The 25,446-nt window shown below is 44.9% G+C and overlaps 1 protein-coding gene across 13 annotated transcripts in view; it reads left to right on the top strand.

The window, feature by feature from the left end:
• The window catches only part of ANKS1B (ankyrin repeat and sterile alpha motif domain containing 1B), a 1,252,139-nt gene that overhangs the window by 1,210,235 nt on the left and 16,458 nt on the right, over positions 1-25,446 (top strand). For all 13 annotated transcript variants that reach the window (XM_001150610.7, XM_009426057.4, XM_024348224.3 and 10 more), the window contains one exon: positions 4,283-4,420. In XM_001150610.7, the coding sequence (XP_001150610.1) occupies positions 4,283-4,420 (138 nt within the window). The remainder of the gene's footprint in view (positions 1-4,282; positions 4,421-25,446) is intronic.

Below are 25,446 nucleotides of genomic sequence, written 5' to 3'. Positions count from 1 at the left end.
TACATTCAGTGCTCAGCTGAGGAGCAGGTTGCATTTTGCCTTCCTGTGCTGACTCCCTCCTCAGCCTTCCCATCTGGCTAAATTAAAAATGATGCAGTGCCAGGGTTTGTTTTTTGCTTTCATTGTTGTTTTGTTTTTTGAGTTTTTAAAAATTTTTTTGGAATGCCAATTTTAAACAAGGCCTATGCTATTTTAGGGGCACAAAATACTTTGGAACATTTGCCTAAACAAGTGCCTGTTGTTGGGGTTTTTTTTGTTTTGTTTTGTTTTGTTTTTAAGAGACAGGGTCTCACTCTGTTGCCCAGGCTGGAGTGTAGTGGCGCCACCACGGCTCACTGTAACCTCAAACTCCTGGGCTCAAGTGATCCCCCAACCTCAGCCTCCAGAGCAGCTGAGACTACAGGTATGCACCACCAAGCCTGGCTAATTATTTAAGTTTCTTTGGAGTGATGGGATCTCGCTATATTGCCTAGGCTGGTCTTAAACTCCTTGCTTCAAGCAATATTTCTGCCTCAGCTTCCCAAAGCACTGGAATTACAGACATGAGTCACTGCAGTGGGCCTCCCATTGTTTTTTTTTTATAGCAAATACTCCTAAGAAGCTTGGAGACAAATTAAGGCCATGTTAAGCACATGTGCTGTTCTCAGCATCACGTGCCCCACAGGGCATCACCAGTTAGCTCTAGGTCTATACTGTTGGCCCCGCCCTGGAGGGAACACTGCAGTCTCCTCACTCAGGAAAAGCCGGGCTGATGAGGAGATGCAAGAGAAAGGTCCCACCTGTCGGGGCTCAGATTGAATGCAGTGGCGAGAGGCTGATTTCTAAGCTGCATCACTTCATCACCACGCGCCCTTCTCAGAACCACTATATGAGTTAGCTGGACCCGAGAATCCTGTCCTACCCCTACCAGCAAGACACCTCTTCAGCTGTTTCTCACCATGATGGCAAACAACAGACAGGCAAAACCATCTCTCCCTGTTGAAGGGTGCTATGCTGCCAGAATTTCTATCCCCAAGAAGAGGCAGGCGGAGCCCCTCCCCAGTTCTTCTCTTGAGCCTTTTAAAGCTCTGGTCTTCTTAAAATGTGCTTAGAAATGGAGACTGATCAACATGTGAGGAGTCCAGTTTTCAACTGAGGTGCATCACCTGTACCTCTTCATGACATCACTTTTTAATTTGTGGAAAAGCCACTCATAAATGCATGACACAAGGTGGAAAGAATGTGTTCCTCTTTGGCTTCTTCTCCAAGGAGGAAGTCTACCATCTAGTCTCCATACAGTCTACAACTGTAGTATCCTTGACCTTGGATTCGTCCTGCACATAGAGAACTGGCTTCACCATTCTGCACAGGTAGACAATGCAGAGTGATGGCAGTATTTCAGTAGTGACATCCCAGGACCTTACCCCATTCTAGCATTGGCAATATATCACAAAGGTCTGTTCAAAAATACCTGCCTCTGCAGGCTATCAATACAAATTCAAGAGCATCTTTTAAGCGCCAGTTAGGATGACCACAATGATGAGTTATTCCTACCTGAATATAGAATATTTTAACTAGCATGAGCTTTCCTTATAGCTTAGACAATGGGAACAGAGTAGTAGAAGTTTCCACAGTCGGGGAGGAGGCTGATTTTGGAACATGGAGTATCACAGAGGTCAGGCCTCCCTGGGCAGCTAAAAGACAGTCCTGGGCTCCTGGGGAATAGAGAACAGGAGGGCTGGGCCAGGCACAGTGGCTCACACCTGTAATCCCAGCACTCTGGGAGGCTGAAGCAAGTGGATTGCTTGAGCCCAAGAGTTGGAGACCAACCTGGGAAACATGGCAAAGCCCCTTCTCTACCAAAAAAAAAATACAGAAAATAAGCCAGGCTGGTGGTGCACGCCTGTAGTCCCAGCTACTCAGGAGGCTGAGGTGGGAGGATTGCTTGAGCCTGAGAAGTTGCAGTGAGCTGAGATGGTGCCACTGCACTCCAGCCTGGGCAACAGAGCAAGACCCTATCTCAAAGAGAGAGAGAAAGAGAAGAAGAGGGCTCCAGAAAATTCAGGGGTCAGCAAAGACACAGGAGGAGAGAGTACCAAAGATAGACTTTTCCTCCTTTGCAACTTTCCCCCAGGCCACAGTGCTGCCATGCACCATTGGAAATTGTCAAGAGTGGCATCCCATGAGTTGGCAAGATTCAGAGAGTTCAGTGCAATAAAAATCACAGAGCACTTTTCATTTCCCAAGAAGTGCATCTACCTTGAGATCTTGCAAAAGATCTCAAGAACACAAAATGCCAACTTAGTAAAAGTTGAAGCACCTATTTCCTGTGACAGTGCCTCCTGGACAGGTGAGACCAAATCCACCCAGGCTTCCCAGGGCATTGGCTGCCCCCAATCAAGATAATGGCAGAGGTTCCCACACCATCTCACATTGCACCTTTTTCTCATTTTAACATTATTTTAAGACTCACCCATCCCTAATTTGGTTTTCTACTTGAAGGAATGCTATCTGGATGCCAGAAGAGGATCATCACCTTCTAGTCTGAAACTTATCTTGCAATAGAATGTTACTTTTTTATGGGATTCCAATTGCAATTTGAGTTATTTTTTGACAGAGCACTGCATTAATGTCAACACAAAAGGCCACAGTGAAAAATGTCTTAATTTAATTTTCTTTTGTGAGTTAATTCTGTAATTGCCTCCGAACCACTCAGCTTGGTAAAGTGAGGGACATGAAGTACTTGCTGGGGGTGCTGGCAGGGAAGGACATTTTGTAAGCATTTTTAGGCATTGATGGGTGTACACGGAACACTGTATTGCCAACAGGTTATTTAAGACAGCGCAATTAAAAAGTAATTAGAGTAACTAAAGCATCGAGGGTTTTAGATCTGTGACAACTGCAAAAAAACATAAATGGGATATTATAAGATAAGAAAATGATTGCACGATTATGTGAATTTTTTTCTTTTTTTCTTTTTAAACACATCTATGTATCAAAAGAAGTTTCTAGCAGGGTTTGCAGCCAAGCTGCTTCGTGGTTATTTTGTGCTTCAGGACAATGGTACTTAAACCTTTCTCCCACCAGGGAAGAAGGCACAAAGAGATGCTAGAGAAGAAATAACTCAATTCTTGTTAAGCCAGTAAGAGGGAGGTGGAGACGTTGAAGGGCATTGCAATGCATTTCAAAGAGCCTGAGCTCCACAGTCAGACAACCCCAAATTTCAGTTCCATCCCAGCACCTGCTCTGCATAAGGCACGTAAATTCTTTGAGTACCAGTTGCTTCACCTGTAAATAATGGTAGCAACAGCACCACCTCCTAATTATACACAGTGGATGTAGTTAGGAAAGTGTTGTTAATATAGCCGCAGGGCCCAGATCAAGCAAGGCATCCAAGGCCTGAATCTTGCAGTATGGTGTTTCTCTTATCAGGCCCCTGCACCTTAGTTTCCACGGAGAAAGCACCTTGAGGCTTCCACCTGCCTGCTTCCTTCAGTACCTGCCCTTGCTCTGAGGGAGGAGGAGCAGGACACAAGAACAACGTGCAAGCATGATGGCGAGGGATTTGAAGAGCCTCATTGGGTCAGATCTCTTCTCATACAGAGAAAGCGACAGATGCTCCCCTCCATACAGAATTAGCAGAAAGCAGTGCTGCACAGCTACAGGTGGACATGGGGAATGGAAACAGTCAAATGCTTAGTAATTACTATTATTTTTTAAAGTGGAGGCCGGACGCGGTGACTCACGCCTGTAATCCCAGCACTTTGGGAGGCCGAGGCGGGCAGATCACCTGAGGTCAGGAGTTCAAGACCAGCCCGGCCAACATGGTGTAAACCCCGTCTCTACTAAAAATACAAAAATTAGCCAGGCGTGGTGGCATGCACCTGTAGTCCCAGCTATTCGGGAGGCCGAGGCAGGAGAATTGCTTGAACGTGGGAGCGGGAGGCTGCAGTGAGCCGAGATCGCACCACTGCACTTCAGCCTGAGCAACAGAGTGAGACTCTTGTCTCAAACAAACAAACAAAAAAGTGGCCGCCACCCAGACTGCTTCTATGCACAGCACCTGGTGAGAACTGCAGCTCCAGGATATGACTGTGTTAGGTTGTTTTTAATTAAATGAAAATATTTCTTCCATATCTGGTATTCATTTACCCACAAATAATATAGTGGACCACTTTGAGTGTTGCTAGTCTAGAACACTCCAGAAAGAAGGAAAGCAACTGCTTCCCGGGTTACTTGTCTTGGTTGTCATATATGCTGGTTCGCAGAGGAAAACAATGATCATTTATGTCATTTCTTCCAGAACATAATTGCTGAGCATGAAATTCGTAATATCTCCTGTGCTGCCCAGGACCCAGAAGACCTCTCAACATTTGCCTATATCACAAAAGATTTGAAGTCTAATCACCACTACTGTCATGTGTTTACTGCCTTTGATGTGGTGAGTACCCACCCCCTTTCAACAGATTAAAGACTTTGCAGAATGGGCCTGGACTGTATTGAAAGCCAAACTTATAATTAACACACTAGCTTGGCTTGTTTACCCGGTATTAAGATACATACCAAGTGTATTTGTTTGCTAGGGCTGCCATAACAAAGTACCACAGACTGAGCGGCTTAAATGGCAGAAATTCATTTTCTCACAGCTTCTGGGGGCCAGAAGTGTAAGACCAATGTGTCGGCAGGTTTGGTTTCTTCTGAGGCCTCTCTCCCTGCCTTGTAGATGGCGGCTGATATGGTTTGGCTGTGTCCCTACCCAAATCTCACCTTGAATTGTAGCTCCCATAATTCCCATGTGTCATGGGAGGAACCCAGTGGGAGGTAATTGAATCGTGGGGGTGGGTCTTTCCTGTGCTATTCTCATGATAGTGAGTAAGTGTCACAAGATCTGATGGTTTTATAAATGGGAGTTCCCCTGCACAAGCTCTCTCTTGCCTGCCGCCATGTAAGACGTGGCTTTGCTCTTCATTCACCTTTTGCTATGATTGTGAGGCCTCCCCAGCCATGTGGAACTGTGAGCCAATTAAACCCCTTTCCTTTATAAATTACCTAGTCTTGGGTATGTCTTTATTAGCAGCGTGAGAACTGACTAATACAGCTGCATACTTGCTGTGTCCTCACATCGCCTTTCCTCTGTGCTTAGATGTCTGGGTCCAAATTTCTTCTTCTTGTAAGGACACCAGTCAGATTGCATCAGGGCCCACCCCAATGACCTCATTTTAACTGAATCACCACTTTCAGGGCACTATCTTCAAATACAGCCACATTCTGAGGTACTGCATGTTAAGCCTTCAACATATGAATTTTGGGTGGGTCACAGTTCCACTCATAACACCAAGTACATTTTGGCAGACTAGGCTGTTTGGAGATTTTTCGATATTTTCATTCTTCCATTCAACTTAGAATGCCAGCCCTACCTAGTATCTCAACTGCCATTACTCATTTACTAATTTCACTTTCAGACTTGAGAAATTCCTTTGTTTCTCTGGCACCAAAACATAGTAAAGGTCTTACAGCCTCCTTGTCCCTCACTATGTCTGTCAGTTTCTCTAGTAGCCATTTCTAAGTACTAGGGCATAATAGGTGTGTTTGCCTCATACAAATCTGCAGTCTTCTATATTGAATAGGAGTCAGATCAGATACCTACAGGTGGTAATTGGGAACTCCAAGATTTGGCCCATCTGCTCATTCAGAAATTAGTCTTGGCTGGGCTCAGTGGCTCACACCTGAAATCCCAGCACTTTTGGAGGCTGAGGTGGGCAGATCACTTGAGCTCAGGAGTTGAAGATGAGCCTGAGAAACATGATGAAACCCCATCTCTACAAAAACAAACAAAAAAAAATTAGCTGGGTGTGATAGCACATGCCTGTAGTCCCAGCTACCTGAGAGGGTGAGGTGGGAGGATTACCTGAGCCTGGGAGGTCGAGGCTGCAGTAAGCTGTGATCACACCACTGCCATCTAGCCCAGGTGACAGAGTGAGACCCTGTCTCAATTTTTTAAAAAAGTTACTCTTGGCCAGGCACAGCTCATACCTATAATCCCAGTACTTTGGGATGCCAAGTTGAGAGGACCACTTGAGTTCAGGAGTTCAAGACCAGCCTGTGCAACATAGTGAGACTTTGTCCCTATTAAAAAAAAAAAAAAAAAATTAGCCAGACATGGTGGTGTACACCTGTAGTCCCAGTTGCTCAGGAGGCTGATGAGAGAATCCCTTGAGCCCAGGACACTGAGGCTTCACTGAGCTATGATCGTGCCACTGCATTCCAGCCTGGACTACAGAGTGAAACCGTCACTCAAAAAAAAAGTTGGTCTTGTAATGACATCCTTATGGGATTACACCACTTCCATTTATAGCCATACTTGTCATTAAACCTAAAAGACTAGCTCATATATTACAAACTTGGAAAATGGAAACAATTAAAGGAAATAACAAATGTTTCTTTAAGATTGATATGCCCTCGAGGTGGTACAAATTGCTTGAGGATATCTCTGATATAGTATATTAATAATTTATAATCAGAAGAATTTGAAAATGCCACTTAAGTTTGATGATTCTGCTCTGCTCACTGGGTTTGAAATATACATATTTAAAGAATCAGGAATCACCTATTCATATATTCGTGAGAGGCCAGCCCCCAGTTCAATGTCATGGGTAGAAGACTGCCTGAAGCAATGTTTTCCAGTTCTGATGAACACCTATAGGCCAAGGCCAACTGTAATCCAAAATCTATACCAGCTTAAGGTCTCTGAGTCAGGCAGTTCATGCTCAGAACATTTGTATCATGCTACATGTTCCTCACCCCTTTTGGTTTTTAAAGATTGAAAATGGGAAAGAATGATCATGGGCCTTTAAAAAAAAAAACAAACCCTTCCATTTGGGGAGGCTTGAGGAGAGTGATATAAAAGTAGTCTGTGGTAACAGTAAAGACTGCAAAGCAAAGCCCTGCAAGACTGCTCTAAATATCTCAGGAGGCGTTTGCACGGGATTAAAGTGTTGATTAAAGCCATTTCATTCAGGGTTTACAAGGATGGGCAGTGTTAGGTTTCTGGTGCCTTAAACATAACTTGCAATTCTTGTAAAATTTGATTGTTTCTTTATACAGTCAAATTTCATCCTGTTCACATCTATTTTGGTTTATGTGAAATACCTTTCTCTATAGGGGTTGGATTGATGTCATAGAAAGAACGGAATACCAAAGTTCACATCCCAAATCAGCTATCTCTCTACTCTCTGGTCTTAGAGAAGTTGCTGGACTTTTCTGAGTCCTAATTTTCATAGCTAGAGAACAGAGACAAGAGTTTCTACCTTGCAGGTTTTCACCAGGAGTGAAATGAAAGAACATATGTAGAGTGCTTCATAAATAACAGGTGTTCAGCATTTGTTCCTTCACCTCCTCCCTCTCCCTGCCTGCTGACGTCAGTTAACAGCCTGACCCTTTTTCTGCTAAAAGACATAAGATAGGTTTGTCAGATGTGTATTTATCTTCCAAAGTTTTCCTACTGCCATTACGAAAGGATTGAAAAAGTGAAAGCAATAAATAAACATTAAAATAGAAATAGCAGAAAGAAAACATTGACTCCACAGACCTTGCTGCCTCTAGACCATGTTTGCATTGAACATCAACATGAATATTCTGATACTTTTCAGGATGAACGCCACCTTTTTCCTAAGTATTGCAGCATTTCTTTCAATAAAATTGGTTTTTAAGGTAATATATAATTTGCCTTCATCAGAGTATCTAAAGTATTTTTCCACATGAAACTAAAACTGGTTTCTGTGGACTATCTGCCCCCTTGAGTTTATTAGCTATACGTGTGTGTGATATATATATATCACCAGAATACTGAGGTGAAATGTTGGGGGAAGAAATAGTCAACTGTTTAGTTTTATGATGAACGTTATATCCCTGATACACTTGGAAAAACATGTAGAGAATTGCCTTAACATTTATCTTTTCATCCAGATGTTTGATTTAATGTAGACATTACTAGCTTAGGATTCTCATACCAGCTCCAAAGGACTTTCATCTTACATAGATCCTCCATTTTAATCTTCTCTAGGTGAACAGTTTGTCAAACCTCAAAATTAGTAACAGGCCACCAGCTTTGACCTGGGACTTTGAGCAATTCTGAGATGCAACAAGCTTCACTTGCACTAAAAAAAGCTTCTTTGAGCATGGATTTTGTATCCTTATGTAGGGCAGTTCAATACCAGTCCAGTCTTGAAGCCTTAAAATTCTTTTGATATGAATCAGTCCCCTGGGCTGCCCCAAATGGCAAAAAAAAAAGTAAAGAAGACCCTATAATACCTCAAATACACATTTAACCTTTTAGCTAAATAAGTATGTATACATTTTTAACTGTGAAGTTACTGCTTTTTGGACCTTAAAGACCTTTTATGGGTCACATGTTTTTATGTACTGTTATCACATATCCCATGTTTTTATCTGATATCATCAAGAAAATTCAGTGATGTCTAGGAAGTTTCCAGTTTATGGACAGTTAGATTTGAAGTTCAGAGCATTTTCTCATAGAAACTGTAGTCCGAGAAAGGAGGCCTGGAGCCCCCCCTACAGAAGCTAGGATGTGAGCTTAACATAGTTTATGTACTATGGGACTCTGCAGGGCCGTGAATGTGCTCAGATGTGAGGCGGGGGTGGAGTGTGCGGGGCTTCTCAAGCTTATTTGGCCATGGTAGCCTTTTTTTTTTTTTTTTTTTTGAGATGGAGTCTCTCTCTGTCACCCAAGCTGGAGTGCAGTGGCACGATCTCTGCTCACTGCAAGCTCCGCCTCCCAGGTTCACGCCATTCTCCTGCCTCAGCCTCCTGAGCAGCTGGGACTACAGGCACCCGCCAGCACGCCCGGCTAATTTTTTGTATTTTTAGTAGAGACTGGGTTTCATCGTGTTAGCCAAGATGGTCCCGATCTCCCGACCTTGTGATCCACCCGCCTCGGCCTCCCAAAGTGCTGGGATTACAGGCATGAGCCACCGCGCCCGGCCTTTTTTTTTTTTTTTGGAGAGCACCCCACAGGGGTGGCCTTCTGCAGAACACATTTTGGAAAATGTTACATTTGATGATCTCTAAGCCTGCTTTTGTTGCTTGGAATCTACCATAAATTCAGCTTGTGATATTTTCAGTTTTAAATGATGGGGAGATGAAAATAAAAAGACTAGAGCAAAACAGAATTAGGGTTGTCAAGAAAAAAGCCAATATATACACACAAGCAAGCACCAAGCCTGCTCTGTATTCTGGAGTCTATGCTCTCGTTGTTGTCATAGCTGATTTCTAATCATATCCCTAACTTGCTAGGCCTGAAACACATCTCACCCACTGTAGAACAAAAGCTTCCCCAAACTCCACCTTCTGGGCAGTGAGAACTTGGGGAAGAGGGAACTGTAGGGTGAGCAGAAAAGAAGGATGTGTTATGAGACTAGGAGTTGTGAGAGTTAAAAATGGACTCAGCTTTTCTCTCCTCTGCTCTTAAATGAGTGGAGAGAATTCTACACAAATGGGACTGCCAGAGAGGGAATGGGTATTTCAGTGGCCACCAGATCCCGAGGCTGAAGTGATCGTCCTCAAAAGGCCACTATAGGTGAGAGAGAGAGACAACCAAGGTAATTTCAAAACTGTTGTCTTCTGTATTTTATTTGCTTAGTTACTCTAGATTTCTCAGTAATAGAGAGTTGATATAGGTCAACATAGAAAGATTTTGATGCATTCTCCATGGGAGTATCAGATTTGTATCAAATATCTGAGAAGAGCCTCATTCAATAGTTTTAAATGTTAAAAGGTGTTCTTCCTTTTTAATAGCATTAAAAGCCATGGCTTTGCTGCCAGACCCTTGCTAATTCTCACTCCTCTGAAAAGAATATGTTTGCAGTCTTTGATATTTTTAACCATGCTCATTTTTCACTTGCAACTCCCAAATCCTGTGCTCCTCGGTGTGCAGCACATGGCAAGGCTGAGACGGCCTCAGGAGTGCGTAGAGAATGTTGAAGACGTGGTGTGGGGTGGGTGGGACGTGTGGGAGACGGAGCTCCCTCTTCCCTGTGCTTTCTTGGCTGAATGTGGGCCATGTGAGGATCTAAGCTGGAGAAACAGAAGTGACAAAACGCAGGAAAACATGGTCATCCGACTGTGTGATCACCTTCTGTAGTACTCTCCCATCCATATGCACAAAGCCAGCCAAAGTGTGGGGCAAGAAAAACACTAGCATCAACCACGTGGTCGTGATCAGTGATACCTACGCCACTTCCAACTTTGGCTCTGCTATGAGTTTGCTTGTTGGTTTTCTCATCAGTTTAATAAAATTTAAATTCCTGGCTGGGCACAGTAGCTCATGCCTGTAATCCCCAGCACTTTGGGAGGCTGAGGCAGGAGGATCACTTGACTCCAGGAGTTCAAGACCAGCCTGGGCAACATAGGGCAACCCTATGTCTGCAAAAAAAAAAAAAAAATTAATAGCCAGGCATGGTGGCACACACGTGTAGTGCCAGCTACTCGGGAGGCTGAGGTGGGAGGATCTCTTGGGCCTGGGAGACATTGAGCTGTGATTGCACCACTGCACTCCAGCCTAGGCAACAGAACAAGACTCTGTCTCAAAAAAAAGGAAAGAAAAATTTAAATTCTTGAGCGCTTTTTTAAATGCCGAGATTACTTCCATGGAGTAGTTTGAGGTCCCTGAAGAAAAATATTTATGGCTTATGTTGCAGAGATTGTCCCACAAAGTGAGAACTTAAAGATGCAAAAGAACTCTTGCTATTGTTGATGTTAGTTCACCTCTGACAATTGAATTAATATCATGGAGGCAGGTGATCTCCCTCATTCTGTTTCTCATTTTCTCCACCTGAAAATAGACTTCAACCTATTTGACTGTGATACTGTGAAAAGAAATGGCAATATAAGAAAATGTCACAATGCATAGAGCCCTTAAAAATTGAACTCGAACACTTTCCCTGGTTACTCTTCTGCATACAAAGTGGCAACCTACAGGTAAAAGAGAAGCTGTTCCCTGGCCCTGTCCAGCCAGCTGAAACTCACCAGCAAGTCAGCTGCAGGAAGGACGCAGCTCCTAAGAGGAGCAAATGGCCCTGATGGAATAAAAAAGACAGCATCGCATTCCAATGGTCCTTCTACACTAACACCACCACCTCCCAAAAAAGAATAGATAAATTAACAGTGCTGGGTTTCATTTATCCAGATCTCCTCTCCATTGGCATAAATCACTGAGAACTAACCAGGCCACAAAGACAAAGGTGGTTGGATATTCAGAGATCTTCTCATCCCTATTTTGGGGGTGGGGAGACAAAGTTTTCAGTGCCTTAAATTAATCCCATTTTTTGTGAAGTTAGAAACCAGACATTCTGAAATTGTTTTCACAGATTGCTTTGCAGCATTCATGCATGTATTTGTTGCACCCCCCACTTCTAAATAACTGGCAGTCAAGTGTCATGATCAGGGGGTGGCCGTTAGAATCAGTCTGGTTTTGAATCCCAGATCTGCACTCTTAGCTTCATAGTTTGGGCGAGAATGCCATGGGCCAGGCACGATGGCTCATGCCTGTAATCCCAGCATTTGGGAAGCCAAGGCAGGTGGATCACCTGAGGTCAAGAGTCCCAGACTAGCCTGGCCAACATGGTAAAACCCTGTCTCTACTAAAGATACAAAAATTAGCCTGGCATGGTGGTGCACACCTGTAATCCCAGCTACTTGGGAGGCTGAGGCAGGAGAACTGCTTGAACCTAAGGCTGAGACAGGAGAATCACTCGAACCTGGGAGGCGGAGGTTACAGTAAGCAGAGATCGCACCACTGCACTCTAGCCTGGGTGACAGGATGAGACTCTGTCTCAGAAAAATAAAGGCCAGGTGCAGTGGCTTACACCTGTAATCTCAGCACTTTGGGATGCTGAGGCAGGTGGATCTCCTGAGCTCAGGAGTTCAAGACCGGCCAGACCAGCATGGTGAAACCCCATCTCTACTAAAAATACAAAAATTAGCCAGGCATGGTGGTACACACCTGTAATCCCAGCTACTTGGGAGGCTGAGGCATGAGAATCACTTGAACCAGGAGGCAGAGGTTGCAGTGAGCCAAGATAGCGCCACTGCACTCCAGCCTGGGTGACTGAGCAAGACTCTGACTCAAAAAATAAAAAAGAATGCCTCTAATCTTCAGTTTCCTAATCTGTAAAATAGAGATTATAATAGGACACCTCCTATGGTGATTGCAAGGATTAAACAAGGTGACACATACGCATTTCCAGCACATGGTATTCAATAACTCTTAGCTGCCGAGGACACAGAGAATAGCAGAAGCAGTTAATAGTGATGCTTATATTCTTGTCAGACCCTGTGTGAGGCTTTATGTCCCGGTTTTTGATTCACGACATATGTTTGTTGCTGCGTGCTTCCACATCTGAGGAAAAAAGTCAGATTCCACCTAAAATGCATTCCTGTATTGATAGAGTGCCTGCCATGCATTAGACACACATCCCTGCTCTCCAGGAGCTCATGGTCCAGCAGGAGATGAAGGGACACAAGCAAATAGTTACAACAAAATCAGATCCATGCCACCCGGGCACTGCACCAGCAGCCAGCAGGGTGGGCTCTCCAAGAGGAGGGACGCGCAGGTTGGAAGCTGAACATTTAGTCTGTGTGAGTGAACACGTGGTTGGTTTGGAGGCATGGCAACTCATTAATTCAATTTAGAATAGTGAACTCAGGGTATCAGGTAGGCATCTGCAATAAGTAAAGGAAAAGCCATTTATATTTGCTGTGCTGACTAAACCAAGGAAACAGGCATATCCATTTCAGAAAGATTTAAACAACAAGGGTTCAAATTTAAAAGGTTTGAATCTGGTGAGTGACCCATGTCCAATGCCTCACAAGTTAGTGAAGAAGCCAGGCGCGGTGGCTCACGCCTGTAATCCCAGCACTTTAGGAGGCTGAGGCGGGCGGATCACTTGAGGTTGGGAGTTTGTGACCAGCCTGGCCAACATGGTGAAACCCTATCTCTACCAAAAATGCAAAAAATTAGCCAGGCATGGTGGCAGGCACCTGTAATCCCAGCTACTCAGGAGACTGAGGCTGGAGAATCGCTTGAACCCAGGAGGCGAAGGTTGCAGTGAGCTGAGATCGTGCCACTGCACTCCAGCCTGGGTAACACGTGAGACCCTGTCTTGAAAAAAACAAAAAGTTAGTGAAGAGTTCCCTACAGCTTCCACTGGAGCTTTTACTTTTGAGGAGCAGAGGAGAGGTTGAAATCTGGCATTTCTTCCTCCTGTACCGCCTTTGCACAAACCCTGGCCAAGTTACAGGATAAAGATTGCATGTTTCTTCCTCCCAGGCAGGCCAGTCCCTCTGGATGGGTGTGACAGGGCTGCTGGCCAGCCACCTTAGGCTGTGGTTCCATGAAGACAGGTGACCAGTGTGTCGGGCTGCAGTGCATGACATCCACAGGGAACCTGGAATGCTATTAATATAAGAAAGCAAGTTGTGGTTTAACAAAGTAAGGCCCAGCCTCCTATACTTGGGGTGAGGCATAAAGTTAAACCTCAGCAGATACAGTGGAATGCTCGCCCCCTTTAAAAATCTGGTTTTTGAAGAACGTGTAATGGCATGCGAAGACCAATTATGAGATAATGTTGCGCAAAAAAGGAACTTATGAGACTGTACATAAAGTATGTTATGATTTTAGACTCATAAAGTATTCTAGTTCTTAAATTCATATTTAAATATTCATATAGGAAATGAAAGTATTTGGGTGTATATACAAATATAAAAAGAAAATGCACCAAGATGTTAGCAGTAGCCATATCCCAACAGTGGAATTTCACAGCTGAATTTTATTTTTTCCTTTATTCTTAGTATTTTCAAAATTTTCTACATCTGCCCCTGTTATAATTAGGGAGATAAAGGAATCTCGTGGCTCTTTTAGTTAGCAAAAATTAGCCCTAAAGAAGCTACCTGCATTTTGGCCAGTTGATTTGTCATCTTGCCCCAGATAGACATCTTAGCAGAATTGCTAATATTTGTTTCTAAATGCTGAAGGCTATGATTGGGCACTATTTATTTCTGTACAATCTATGAAGACTAATTTCTGGCTGGTACTTGAGAGAACTAACTATAGGTAGAGCTAAAGAGATGTCAATGAAGTCTGTGAATATGCCCAGAATATTCTCGAAGTTATTTTTGCTTCCGGACGTGGGTGAAGCAAGTTGTAGACCAGGCTTACCCCAGGTCTTAAAAAAACAAGTACAAGCAAAATATAGCCTAAAAAGAAATGTCGCTTCTTTCTGGAGACCCCACTGAGAACCCAGATTGAAAAAAACCTTCTTGTGTCTTCAGGCCCCCTGTGGCATTATCTGCACTTGTCTAGCTTTTGTTCTTCAGGTCTGCCTGTGGGAGAGAAGACAGAAGGAAGGAATTGGCTCTGGCCATCCATATTCCCCCTTTTCTTAACCTTAAGGTGCAAGTTCACTTATCTTAGGGACCTACCAGGCAACTTCCTTTTTGTGTTTAGCCAACAAACATTTCTTGAGCACCCGACCTATTCTAAGCCCTAGAGATGCAAAGCCCAGTGAGACCAGAGCCCTCAAGGAGCTCAGTCAACTGGGGGAATCAGCCCTATAAGGAAAAAATCATAATAAATACCACGTGGTAAGTAGGGCTGTGCCCAAGGTATTGTGGGGCCGCAGAGGAGGGGCACCTAACTTAGCCAGGGTTGGGAGGACAGGAAAGGAGATTCAAAGAAGGCTTCTGGAGATATGATGCCTGAGGTGAGTCTTCAAGGATAAGCAGTAACTCACCAGGCAAAGGTGGGAGATGGCAAATGCATGTATTGCCAAGAACAAATCCATTTTGTAATAGATGAAATGCTTGGCCATTTGGAATAGCATTTGGGGGTGATTGCTGGAATGAAGGTGTTTTCTGAGATGAAGGGCAGCCGCTTGGTGGTGACTGCCTCTCTGAGCTCTAGCTGGTGGGTTATGGAGCCCTGCAGTCTGGCCTCTGGGTAACATGCCACTGTTTAGCACAGCATCAACTGTGCGTGCATCTCTAAACTGAATCTGTAGTTGACTGGGTAAAAGATAGCCCCTTCTAATCAGAGAATCCTGAAACTCCCAGGGTGGAAAGGGACCAATAGGTCACCTGGACCACACCCACTTCTCAGTGGCAATAGGTGCTGTAGGTAGGTAGCCCATGGTGGAGCTGGCCTATGCAGGTGATCCAGGGACTCTGTTTATGGCCTCTATTCACTGATAGACACTTTTCGATCAGACATCTCAAGGTACTTTATGACACCCAAGCTTTTCTGCCCTGGACTCCCACATACAGACACAGCCCTTCCCTTGAACGTGTCTGCATCTGTGCCCTCTTCATGGTGTGGGTGAGCTTCTGCTGACCCCTGTCTGGGCCTGCAGCTCTCTGATGCTATGGAATGAATACATTTGTTCATTCCATTCCAGTCATGAAAATGTGGCCATTGTGTTTCTAATGGTAATGCAAAGCACTGCAAGGCAGGTCAAAATGGTCCACTCAGAAAGAGCAGCCTCCCAGCCTGGGCCAGGAGGGCCTTTCCTCCCTGGATGGCCTCCTCCTCAGATTCCTTACTCCTTCGTCATATTCGCCAGATGAGATGAAGCTTTATGCCTGACATAACTTGTCAGCCATTTGGGCAGCAATGCATTCAACAAAGTAAGCCCTGGAATAAATATCTAAGTGAACAAATGGACAGTGTTTCTACCATGCCTCATTCCATAAAGGATTGAAGACAGCCTACATGAATAGGTATAGTAGTCTGAAAATATATATATACATACACACAAATCTGAATTAGGGAAAATACAGACTAAAAGGAAGCTCCATATCAAGGGAAAAGTTGTAGCATCAATATACAGACCACGGAGTTGTGTAAAGGTATGGGAGCTGAGCTCTCTCTAGCTCTGAGCTTTTAGCTCTGAGCTTCCTGGAGGTCAAGGCAAAAAGGGAAATGCAGTAATTTTATGCTGCATATTTCTTTGAAAGAAAAGTATACCCCTTCCCTTCCGAAAATAATATTTTAATAAGACTTAAGTATGAAGGAACTTTCTGTCCTAGGCCCCCATGAGGGGATACTGTGTAATAATGTCTTCACCAACATTTGTACAGTGAATCTCCAAAACACAAGATGGTGTTCTAGAGGGTGCCTCAATGAAATAGGCACAGAAGACCAGCACATTCATGAGAGCAATGAAGGTAGGATAGCCCAGTGGCATGAAACACTGGCTAATCTGAAGTCAGATCTGCACTTGAATCCTGGCTCTGCTGTATGAACTTGGCCAAGTTGTGAATTTCGCTGATCCTTAGTTTCTCACACGTAAAATGAGGATGGTCATTCCTCCTCTGTAAGGTGTTTTAAGGGGTAGACAATCCACAGAAGGCACTTAGCCTCGTCCCTAGGATGTAGTAGGCAATATCATGTGTAGTTGCTGCCGCCACTGCTTTATCATCATTATGAAAGGAAATAAAATACGGTTCAAGTTCATAGGCAGTTTGACTTCGTGCAGAGATCAAACTTTGCACAGCTACAAGAGCGGATTGACTGCATGTCTATAAGTTAATATCCGCATAACGACATTTTTCACTTGGGCTTGGCAGAAGTTGGACCATTAAAGGGTCAATTCCGCACTTGGAGTAGAAGTATTAGGGTTGCAGCTTAAAGGAAGAGCTTGATACTTCAAAGTCTCACTGAGAAGATGTTAGAATTGGCATCCAGTATGAAAACTGAAGAGCCTAAACAAGATTCTTTGCCAAATGAATGGGCAGCTTCCTGGCACAGAGAGGTGAGCCATGACAGCACCTGCAGAGAGGTTCCAGATTTTGCTGGAAAGTAGTTCCCAGCCCTCTCAGCCAGAGAATGAAGAGACCCTCAGAACCCCAAGGTGATGCAGAAAGAATAAGATCCATCCTGGGCAACATGTTGAAACCCTGTCTCTAAAAAACATACAAAAATCAGCCAGGTGTGATGACACATTACCTGTGGTCCCAGCTACTCCAGAGGCTGAGGTGAGAGGATCATGTGAGCCTGGGAGGTCAAGTTTTCTGTGAGCCATGACTGTGCCACTGCACTCCAGCCTGGACAACAGAGCAAGACCCTGTCTCAAAAAAAAAGCAAGAATAAGACTATTTTAAACTCAACAGACTTTCTCTTGTTTTTAATTATCAAAATGGAAAGATTATTTTATGACTGTAAACATTATTAATCCTCATTTAAATAAAGTTCCAAACATACAAAAATAGAGAGAAATCATCCAGTCTCAATATGCAGTGATAACTACTATTCACATTTGATCCATATCGCTATTTTCTATGCATATATACAGATCCTATCTATGTGTATATGTATACATATATTTTTACGTAGTCTTTTAACCCATTATTTATTTATTTATTTATTTTATTTATTTTTAGACGGAGTCTCACTCTGTCACCCAGGCTGGAATGCAGTGGTGCGACCTCGGCTCACTGCAATCTCCACCTCCTGGGCTCAAGCGAGTCTCCTGCCTCAGCCTCCCGAGTAGCTGGGATTACAGATGTGCACCACCATGCCCAGCTAATTAGCTGGGCATTGTATTTTAGTAGAGACAGCGTTTCACCATGTTGCCCGGGGTGGTCTTGAACTCCTGAGCTCAGGCAATCCACCCGCCTCCAGTTTTCATGTTAAATGGCTACCTAGTATTCTACTTAATCAGTCCTCTAATAATGAAAAATTTAAACACTTTAATGAATATTTTTGCACATGTATCAGTGAACCCTTGTGCCTAAGAGATTTTCAAACTAAGAAACAAAAATCTTAGTGATGTACCAGTTAAAATAAATTAATTACCTTGGTGGCTAGAGCTTTTTCTAGGGGACAGATTGCCCACCATCTATGATGCAATTTTTCTCATACTAGACTGATGAATATGCTGCGTATAGCCTCGGGGACAAGGATGCGGGAGGACAGCGAGGAAGATCTCTTTGTTTCTCCATGAGCCTCCTCTGGATGTAATGAGAGTCTTGATGGACACTTTTACTCCCCCATGTCATTCAGTGATCACTTCCTGGACATTGTCTATAGGCTAGGCATGGGCCTGGCACCAGGGACACAGCCCTTAACACTTGGAAGGAGCTTGGTAAATATCTGTGGTGATGTTCAATATCCATGATTGCCTTGAAGAAACCACAGTAAATATAAGCTGACCTGCATATCTTCAGCTTGCACAAGAAAAGCAAGTTTGCATCCCCTGATTGCCTTAGGATTTATCTTTATGATACAATGGTTCCTTAAGCTCCTCTAATGTAGCAGTTCTTAATTCGCAGATCAAAATCCCAGGCCGGGCACAGTGACTCATGCCTATAATTCTAGCACTTTGGGAGGCCCAGGCAGGAGGATCACTTGAGGCCAGGAGCTCGAGACCAGCCTGGCCAACACAGTGAAACCCCATCTCTGCCATAAAAAAAAAAAAAAAAAATTAGCCAGGCGTGCACGCCTATAATCCCAGCCACTCGGGAGGCTGAGGCAGGAGAATCACTTGAACTCGGGAGGCGGAGATTGCAGTAAGCTGAGATCACACCACTGCACTCCAGCCTAGGTGAGAGAGTGAGACCCTATCTCAAAAAAAATAAATAGATAAATAAATAAGGAAGGAAGGAAAAGAAAAGAAAAAAGAAAAATCCCTGGGGAAGAAGAGAAGAGAAGGGAAGGGAAGAGGAGAATTCCTGTGCTTCCCAGGAGGTTTTTCCCCATTGGACTGGGACTCCCTGCCCTTCTTCCTAAATAGCCACTACTGAGGATGGGAGTTGCCTCGTATCTTTTACATCACCCTTGGGGAAGCCAAAGATGAACAATTCCTGTGTTGATGGTCTCTGTGGAGTCACGAAGTACACCCCCGGCCTGGAGGCTGCCTCTCAGCCAGACTGGGCATGAGACCCAGGCAATGGGCCAGTAGGTGACCTCACCACAGCCAAGATGGGTCAGTCACTTGGAAGCTCAATTGGCTCACATTTTTTTAAAACTTTTTAAAACAGATTACAGAATTTTTTTTATTTTATCTTATGCATAGTTCTAAGGTGTAATGGTCAAGAAGAGTATAACCTCTCAGAAAGAACAACTGGATTCAAATCCCAGTTTGGCTGGGTGCTGACTTCATGAGCAAGTTATTTAACCTTTCTGAGCGTAATTATCTCATGTGCAAAACGGAAGTAATAGACCTACGGCATACAGATACGGTTAGGATTGAATTAAAGAGCCCATGTTGAAGCACTTAGCATGGTGCATGGCCACACAGTAAATAATAAATGCTAGCCGGTATTGCCATTTGGTTAAATAATATTATTAGCCATTATCAGAACAATCCAGTTAGGGGGTACTGCGTATGGTATTATCCCCATTTTAAGATGAGAAAACCAAGGCTCATAGTATGCTGTTTTCAGTAATCAACCCTCACACCTGCACCCCGCGTGCACACACACACACACACGTGCACACATGCACACACATGCAGCTCTCTTTCACTGGTGGTCTCTGTAAGGTAGAAAATACTCCAGACCAATCGCCATAATAAATGTGTCTCAAAAGACTTATGCTAGAAAGACCAAAGCAAGTATCTTCCAATGAGCTTATATGAGACAGGAAAAGCCAAGGTCGGAGACAGGCCAGGTTACAGCATTTGAGAGACGTGAGGTAATAAAGGTAAAACTAAATGAGTTTGAATTTATGCCCAAGGGAGGTAGTAACTGGAGATGAGATGAGAGCATGATTTTGCTGACTTTACTGCAGCACTGTGGTTTGAGCCAGCAGATGGGATGGGACACCTTAGTGCTCACTGATCAGTGAGCTTCCCCACAGCCAGGGCAGCCAGGGGACGGGGTGGCTCTAGGATTGGCCTCCTGGCTAAGCAGCATTCATCACAGCTCCTGGGCTCATGGGTCATCTTCCTGTTGTCTGAATGAGGGTCCAACCAGCCTTCTGCAGCATCGCATGGTGTTCCAGTTATCTCTTGCTGTGTAATAAACCACCCCAAAATATAAAACAACATCCATTTATTATGTTCACAATTCTGTAAGTCAGGGATCTGGGCTGGGCGTGGCAGTCCTGCTCAACAACATCTGGGGCCTCAGCCAGGGTGCCTGCAATGGCTGGAGATGCTGGGGCAGCCCGACTGGTGCCATCTCTCTGGGCCTTGAGTCTTCTCCATGCGATGTCTGCTGGAGCTCCAATGTCTTTGAGACCCCTTCACTCCCAAATCTTGAGCCTGGGCTGGCCTGGCTGAAACCGTTGTTCCTGTCCAGGCAGCCTCTCCTTGTGGCTAGCTTAGGCATTCTCATCGCATGATGATCTCAGGATAGCAAGAACTTTTTTTTTTTCCTTTTTTTTTTAAGATTGAGTCTCAGCTGGGTGCGGTGGCTCATGCCTGTAATCCCAGCACTTTGGGAGGCCCGAAGTGGGTGGATCACCTGAGGACAGGAGTTCAAGACCAGCCTGGCCAACATGGTGAAATCTTGTCTTTACTAAAAATACAAAAAAGTAGCCAGGCATGGTGGTGGGCGCCTGTAATCCCAGCCACTCGGGAGGCTGAGGCAGGAGAATCCCTTGAAGCCAGGAGGCAGAGGTTGCAGTGAGCCAAGATCGCGCCATTGTACTCCAGCCTGGGCAACAAGGGCAAGACTCCATCTCAAAAAAAAAAAAAAAAAAAAGATGGAGTCTCGCTCTGTCACCCAGGCTGGAGTGCAGTCACACAACCTCGGTTCACTGCAACCTCTGCCTCCCAGGTTCAAGCAATTCTCCTGCCTCAGCCTCCCAGGTAGCTGGGATTACAGGTGCCTGCCACAAAGCCTGGCTAATTTTTTTTTTTTTTTTTTTTTTGTATTTTTAGTAGAGATGGGGTTTCACTAATGGCCAGACTGATCTTGAACTCCTGACCTCAAGTGATCCACCCACCTCAGCCTCTATATTAGTCTGTTCTAATACTGCTAATAAAGACATACCCGAGACTGGGTAATTTATAAAGGAAAGAGGTTTAATGGACTCACAGTTCCACATGGCTGGGGAGGCCTATGGCAGAAGACAAAGAAGAAGCAAAGGCACATCTTATGTGGCAGTAGGCAAGAGAGCATGTACAGGGGAACTCCCATTTATAAAACTATCAGATCTTGTGAGACTTATTCACTATCACAAGAACAGCATGGGAAAGACCCACCCCCATGATTCAATTACCTCCCACCAGGTCCCTCTCACAACACGTGGGAATTATGGGAGCTAGAATTCAAGATGAGATTTGGGTGGGGACACAGCTAAACAATATCAGCCTCCCAAAGCGCTGGAATTACAGGCGTGAGTCGCCGCATCCAGCCAGGATGGTGAGACTTTTTACATGACTAATTCCCCCAGAGTAACGTTCCTAGAGGCCCAGGAGGAAACTGCAAGACTCCTCATGATTCAACCTCACAAATTCAGCATGTTGCTTCTGCTATATCCTATGGGTCAAGCAAGTCAGTAAAACCAGTCCAGATTCAAAGAGCAGATTCGACTTCTCAACAGGGGAACACCATGGTGTGCACGGGAGGGGAGAGTTGATGGCAGTCATCTTAGAGACAAGCTGGGTAGACACATGGGTTGGGCCAAGAGCGGGGGATTTTGAGCACAGATATTGGCTCATGTCAAGTTCTGTAACTTTCTGTCTCTGTGATGTCTGGAAAATTATTTCACCCCTCTGAGCCTCCACTGCCTCATCTATAAAATGAGGATAATATGCTACTGCATGTGATTTGGTAAGACTTAAATGAAACAAAGATAATGCTTGGCACATCTCTCACACCTATTAAGTTCTCCCTTAATGGTAGCTAGACTGAGTATTAACTAGAAATGTTACGATTACTCCAGTTAGTCCTGTGGATATTCATTCATTCATTCAGCAAGCAAGCAAGCATTTCTTCAGCACCTGGAATGTGCCAGACCCAGTACCAGGCGTTGGCCTCCCCACAGTTGCAGGGATAATATGTTGAAGGCAGAGACAGTTGGGCTTTCAGATTTTCTGGGTGTCACCATGGGCTCTTCAGAGCCAGCCAGCATCATTGAGGTTTGCAAGATGGGCTTCTCACCTAAGCCTTCTGATGTTACAATATAATTTTCAACCTCATCCCGGTAGAGTCTCCTCGTACATGATAGCAACTCTCCTCCCGTTTCAGATGGTAGGGATGTTAATAGGAGAGGCAGGAGAATTGAACCTACAAAAAAATGGGGGTTCTTTCCCCATTCACACGTGTGTCCTGAGGTCCCATGGGATGAGCATCTGTTTCCCCGAAAGGGCCCTGGTGTGTCGGGATGGGCAACACAGCACTTGGAAGGTGTGCTCGGTGCCCATGGGCCCTCCTGGCATCCAGCATCAGTACCACAAACAGGAAGGCTGCAGACAAGAGAGGAGAGGTAACAGTGTCCAATCCTGTACTATACATAATCACAAAAGAAACTTGACAAAGCATTCTAAAATAAAACCAAAGCAAGATGTCAAGGAAAATGTAAGCGGAACCAGGAGAAGCCATTAGGCAGGAAAACTTAATCCAACAGTCTGGTCTGTGTGTCTTATTTGAGCAGTTTCCTAATACCAGGAACTAATTAAAAATGAAAGGGCAGGACTTCTAACACATTCTCTCTCAAAACCTTTAGGCTTCCCATAATCATGTGAAAAACCTCACTTGCTCAAATGAAGGTCTTTTTACTTTCCTTTGAAGATCCTGGAGCTTTAAGTAGATCTCACTTTCAGTAACTTGTTTTTAGGTTAATGGTAAAGGAATTCACACTCATTAAGTTCCACTGTTACAGCAGATAAAGACCACATGTTACAGAATCACTGAATCTCACACCTTCATCTTAGTCTAGTTTCCCACCCAGAACAGGAATATCTGGTACATGTCCCCAACAGATGGGAATCAGCCATCTTCCACAGTAGCATGAACAAGACCAAGAGCCTGTGTCTTCATTGTGAGACTACAGAAGTCGGAAGCCCCGCCTGCCTTTCAGAGGGGACCCACGCAAACACTAAGAGGCAAAGCTGACAGTGACGTGAGTGCCAAGTGTAGGCAGTGGAAAGAGCTCAGCCCTCTTTGTGCAGTGATGGTCAGAGCTGTCTCCCAGACCTCCTCCACTATCATTTGCTGGTGCGTTACTAATTTACTAGGCTGACTCATCTCTGGAGGCAAACATGGGCTCAGTGTTCGTTGCAAGGAAGTGCTCAGCTTGCTGTGCAAGGTGCAGTATCTCCAGCAGGCAGATGTCTGTCTTGCAGGGTCAATATTTCCTAACAACTCACTTAAAGGAGACAGACACATCCTCTCTCAAACCAGCTCTCAAGCTCAGAGGCATTTTCCCCACTTGGTTCTGAGACCATCACAATTGATCTGGCATGGATCTGGAATCTGGTTGGTCTAGAACCCTTGGGCCTCTTTCCCATGGCCTCAGAAGGCACCATCCTGCATCTTCCTCTCCATCATCATCAAATGCGAACAATCGCAAACACATCTCCCCAGCAGCAGTGTGGGAATCGGGCTCCCAGAGCACTTGATGAGGGTGGAGATGGGCAGGAACAGAGAGGGCCAGCTTAGTTGCAATATCAGCATCAGCAGAATGACATTTCTGTGATTTTTGAGAAACCATGAGTGGACATTCTAGGGACATTCATCAGAATGAAAACTTGGATGGTCAGGCATGGTGGCGTACACCTATAATCCCAGCACTTTGGAGGCCGAGGTGGGTGGATCACCTGATGTGGGGAGTTCAAGATCAGCCTGACCAACATGGAGAAACCCCATCTCTACTAAAAATACAAAATTAGCTGGGCATGGTGGTACATGCCTGTAATCTCAGCTACTTGGGAGGCTGAGGCAGGAGAATTACTTGAACCCAAGAGGTGGAGGTGGCGGTGAGCCGAGATCATGCCATTGCACTCCAGCCTGGGCAAAAAGAGCGAAACTCTGTCTCAAAAAAAAAAAAAAAAAGAAAAGAAAACTTGGGGCAGACCATGCCTGCTCTCAGCTGCTACAGTGACCTTCAGAACGCTCTCTGTGACCAGTATGCATCTGCTTCTCTGATGCTCTGTGACCTCAGGGTGTGGTGGACACCCTGCCTCTTTTGGGTCAGACAATGTGATGGTTTCTCAGTGAGAGAAGACCAGGGGGAGCTGTGCTTGGAAGAAAAGGCAGAAATCAAAGATACACATTTGGAGAAGAGAAGAAAGCTAGAAATCATCTTGAGAAAAGGACTGATTGAAGGTCGGAAGAAAAGAACTTTTCTCCCAGGCGCTGCTTGGCGTGGCATCTAGCCTGACAGAATCACCTGTCTCTTGCTGATTTCATGATAAAATATAGAGTGGACCCACAGGGAGAGCAAAAGCCTCAAGAAATAGCTGGGGAATTGGCTCTGTTGGAGCACTGTTTGCGTGCTCACTGCTGCGACTGTGAGCCGCCACACCAGCATGACTAATGCCTCTCCTCTAGGCCTAAATTAGATTTTGATTGTGTTTCGTAGATGTTCACTGAATCACAGATGTTTGAGGTAAAAAGACCCAAACTTCTCAGGAACACCTCCTGTGGAGTGTGTGGGATCATCCTCACAGGCAAGGCTGAAGTGCTCCCAGGACTCAGCAGAAATACCAGTAGTAACCCCTTCCCTTCTAAGGCCTTGGGGGCAAACCAACTGCCCACAGGGAGAGCTTGGAATGGTGTGGGCTCCTGGGGCCACTGGGCTGTGGGGCCTGCTCCTCCTGGGGCTAACTGGGGATCTGTAAGCAAGTGTGCCCTATCAGTGTGTAAACCAAAAATATCTGAGGCAAGTCTCAGTCAATTTATTTTGCCAAGGTTAAAGATGCACCCGTGGACCAGGCGTGGTGGCTCACTCCTGCAATCCCAGCACTTTGGGAGGCTGAGGCGGGTGGATCATGAGGTCAGGAACATGAGACCAGCCTGGCCAACATAGTGAAACCCCATCTCTACTAAAAATACAAAAATCAGCTGGGCGTGGTGGCACGTGCCTGTAGTCCCAGCTACTCGGGAGGCTGAGGCAAGAGAATCGCTTGAACCCAGGAGGTGGAGGTTGCCGTGAGCCAAGATTGTGCCACTGCACTCCAGCCTGGGTGACAAGAGTGAGACTCCATCTAAAAAAAAAAGAAAAAAAATGCACCCGTGACACAGCCTTGGGAGGTCCTGAGACCATGTGCCCAAGGTGGTCAGGGCACAGCTTGGCTTTACACATTTTAGGGAGGCATGAGACGTCAATCAGTATGTGTAAGAAGTACGTTGGTTTGGTCTGGAAAGGCAGGACAACTAGAAATGGGAAGGGGACTTCCAGGCCATAGGTAGATAAGAGACAAACAGTTGAATTATTTTGAGTTTCTGAAGATCAGCCTTTCACTGAATATACAATTTACAGGAATAGTCACTTATGCCTTAGTC

This window comes from Pan troglodytes, chromosome 10 (genome assembly GCF_028858775.2).
Source record: "Pan troglodytes isolate AG18354 chromosome 10, NHGRI_mPanTro3-v2.0_pri, whole genome shotgun sequence".
NCBI lineage: Eukaryota > Metazoa > Chordata > Mammalia > Primates > Hominidae > Pan > Pan troglodytes.
Note: the sequence above shows the minus strand (reverse complement) of the source record. Positions and strands in the feature narration are given on the sequence as shown.